Raw genomic sequence first — 524 nt, 5'->3', positions numbered from 1 at the left:
ACAATATTTCATCTTGCCTTTTTCTGCACAACTGTGATGATCTAAATCTGACAGCACTGCAGTTGCCGGATGAAAAATGCATTTCCTGTACCTTTCTCCCAGCTCGCTGATCCTCTCCACCAGGGCGTTGAGCGTGCTCTCTGTCTTCATCCTGTAGGCGGCGGTGGCGTTGGACAGCATGCTCTTCTCCTCCTCCAGGTTGCTGACTTTCTTCAGGAGCTGCTTCTCCAGCTCCCGAGCCGACGCTGCAGGAGGTCGCGGAGCTCGCTGGGGAATGAGGCGCCGGACACGTTGGCCCGCATCTGCTGTTGCTGTGAGGGATGATGGACAGGGCATCATGAGCAGGAAGTGTGCAGGGATGATCAGGACAGTGAGCCTCATGGGAGCTGTGGGTGCTGCCTTACATCACCTATAAACAAGTTGTGACTGTTCTGCATTAGTGACTGACAGGTCTATAAATATACTGTCAGGATTTCTACATCAGTGGAGGTTGGATTAACAGTAAACAAGCCTTTGTTCCCTTT

General features: G+C 51.9%; 1 protein-coding gene across 1 annotated transcript in view; it reads left to right on the top strand.

Moving 5' to 3' along the window:
- LOC127139220 (transformation/transcription domain-associated protein) overlaps window positions 1-131 on the top strand; it is a 10,175-nt gene extending 10,044 nt beyond the window's left edge. The window contains exon 15 of the mRNA XM_051066550.1: window positions 124-131. Coding sequence (XP_050922507.1) covers window positions 124-131 — 8 coding nt within the window. The remainder of the gene's footprint in view (window positions 1-123) is intronic.
- Window positions 132-524: the final 393 nt, after the last annotated feature.

The sequence above is a fragment of the Lates calcarifer genome, linkage group LG23, assembly GCF_001640805.2.
Source record: "Lates calcarifer isolate ASB-BC8 linkage group LG23, TLL_Latcal_v3, whole genome shotgun sequence".
NCBI lineage: Eukaryota > Metazoa > Chordata > Actinopteri > Centropomidae > Lates > Lates calcarifer.
This window is presented reverse-complemented; position numbering and strand designations above follow the sequence as displayed.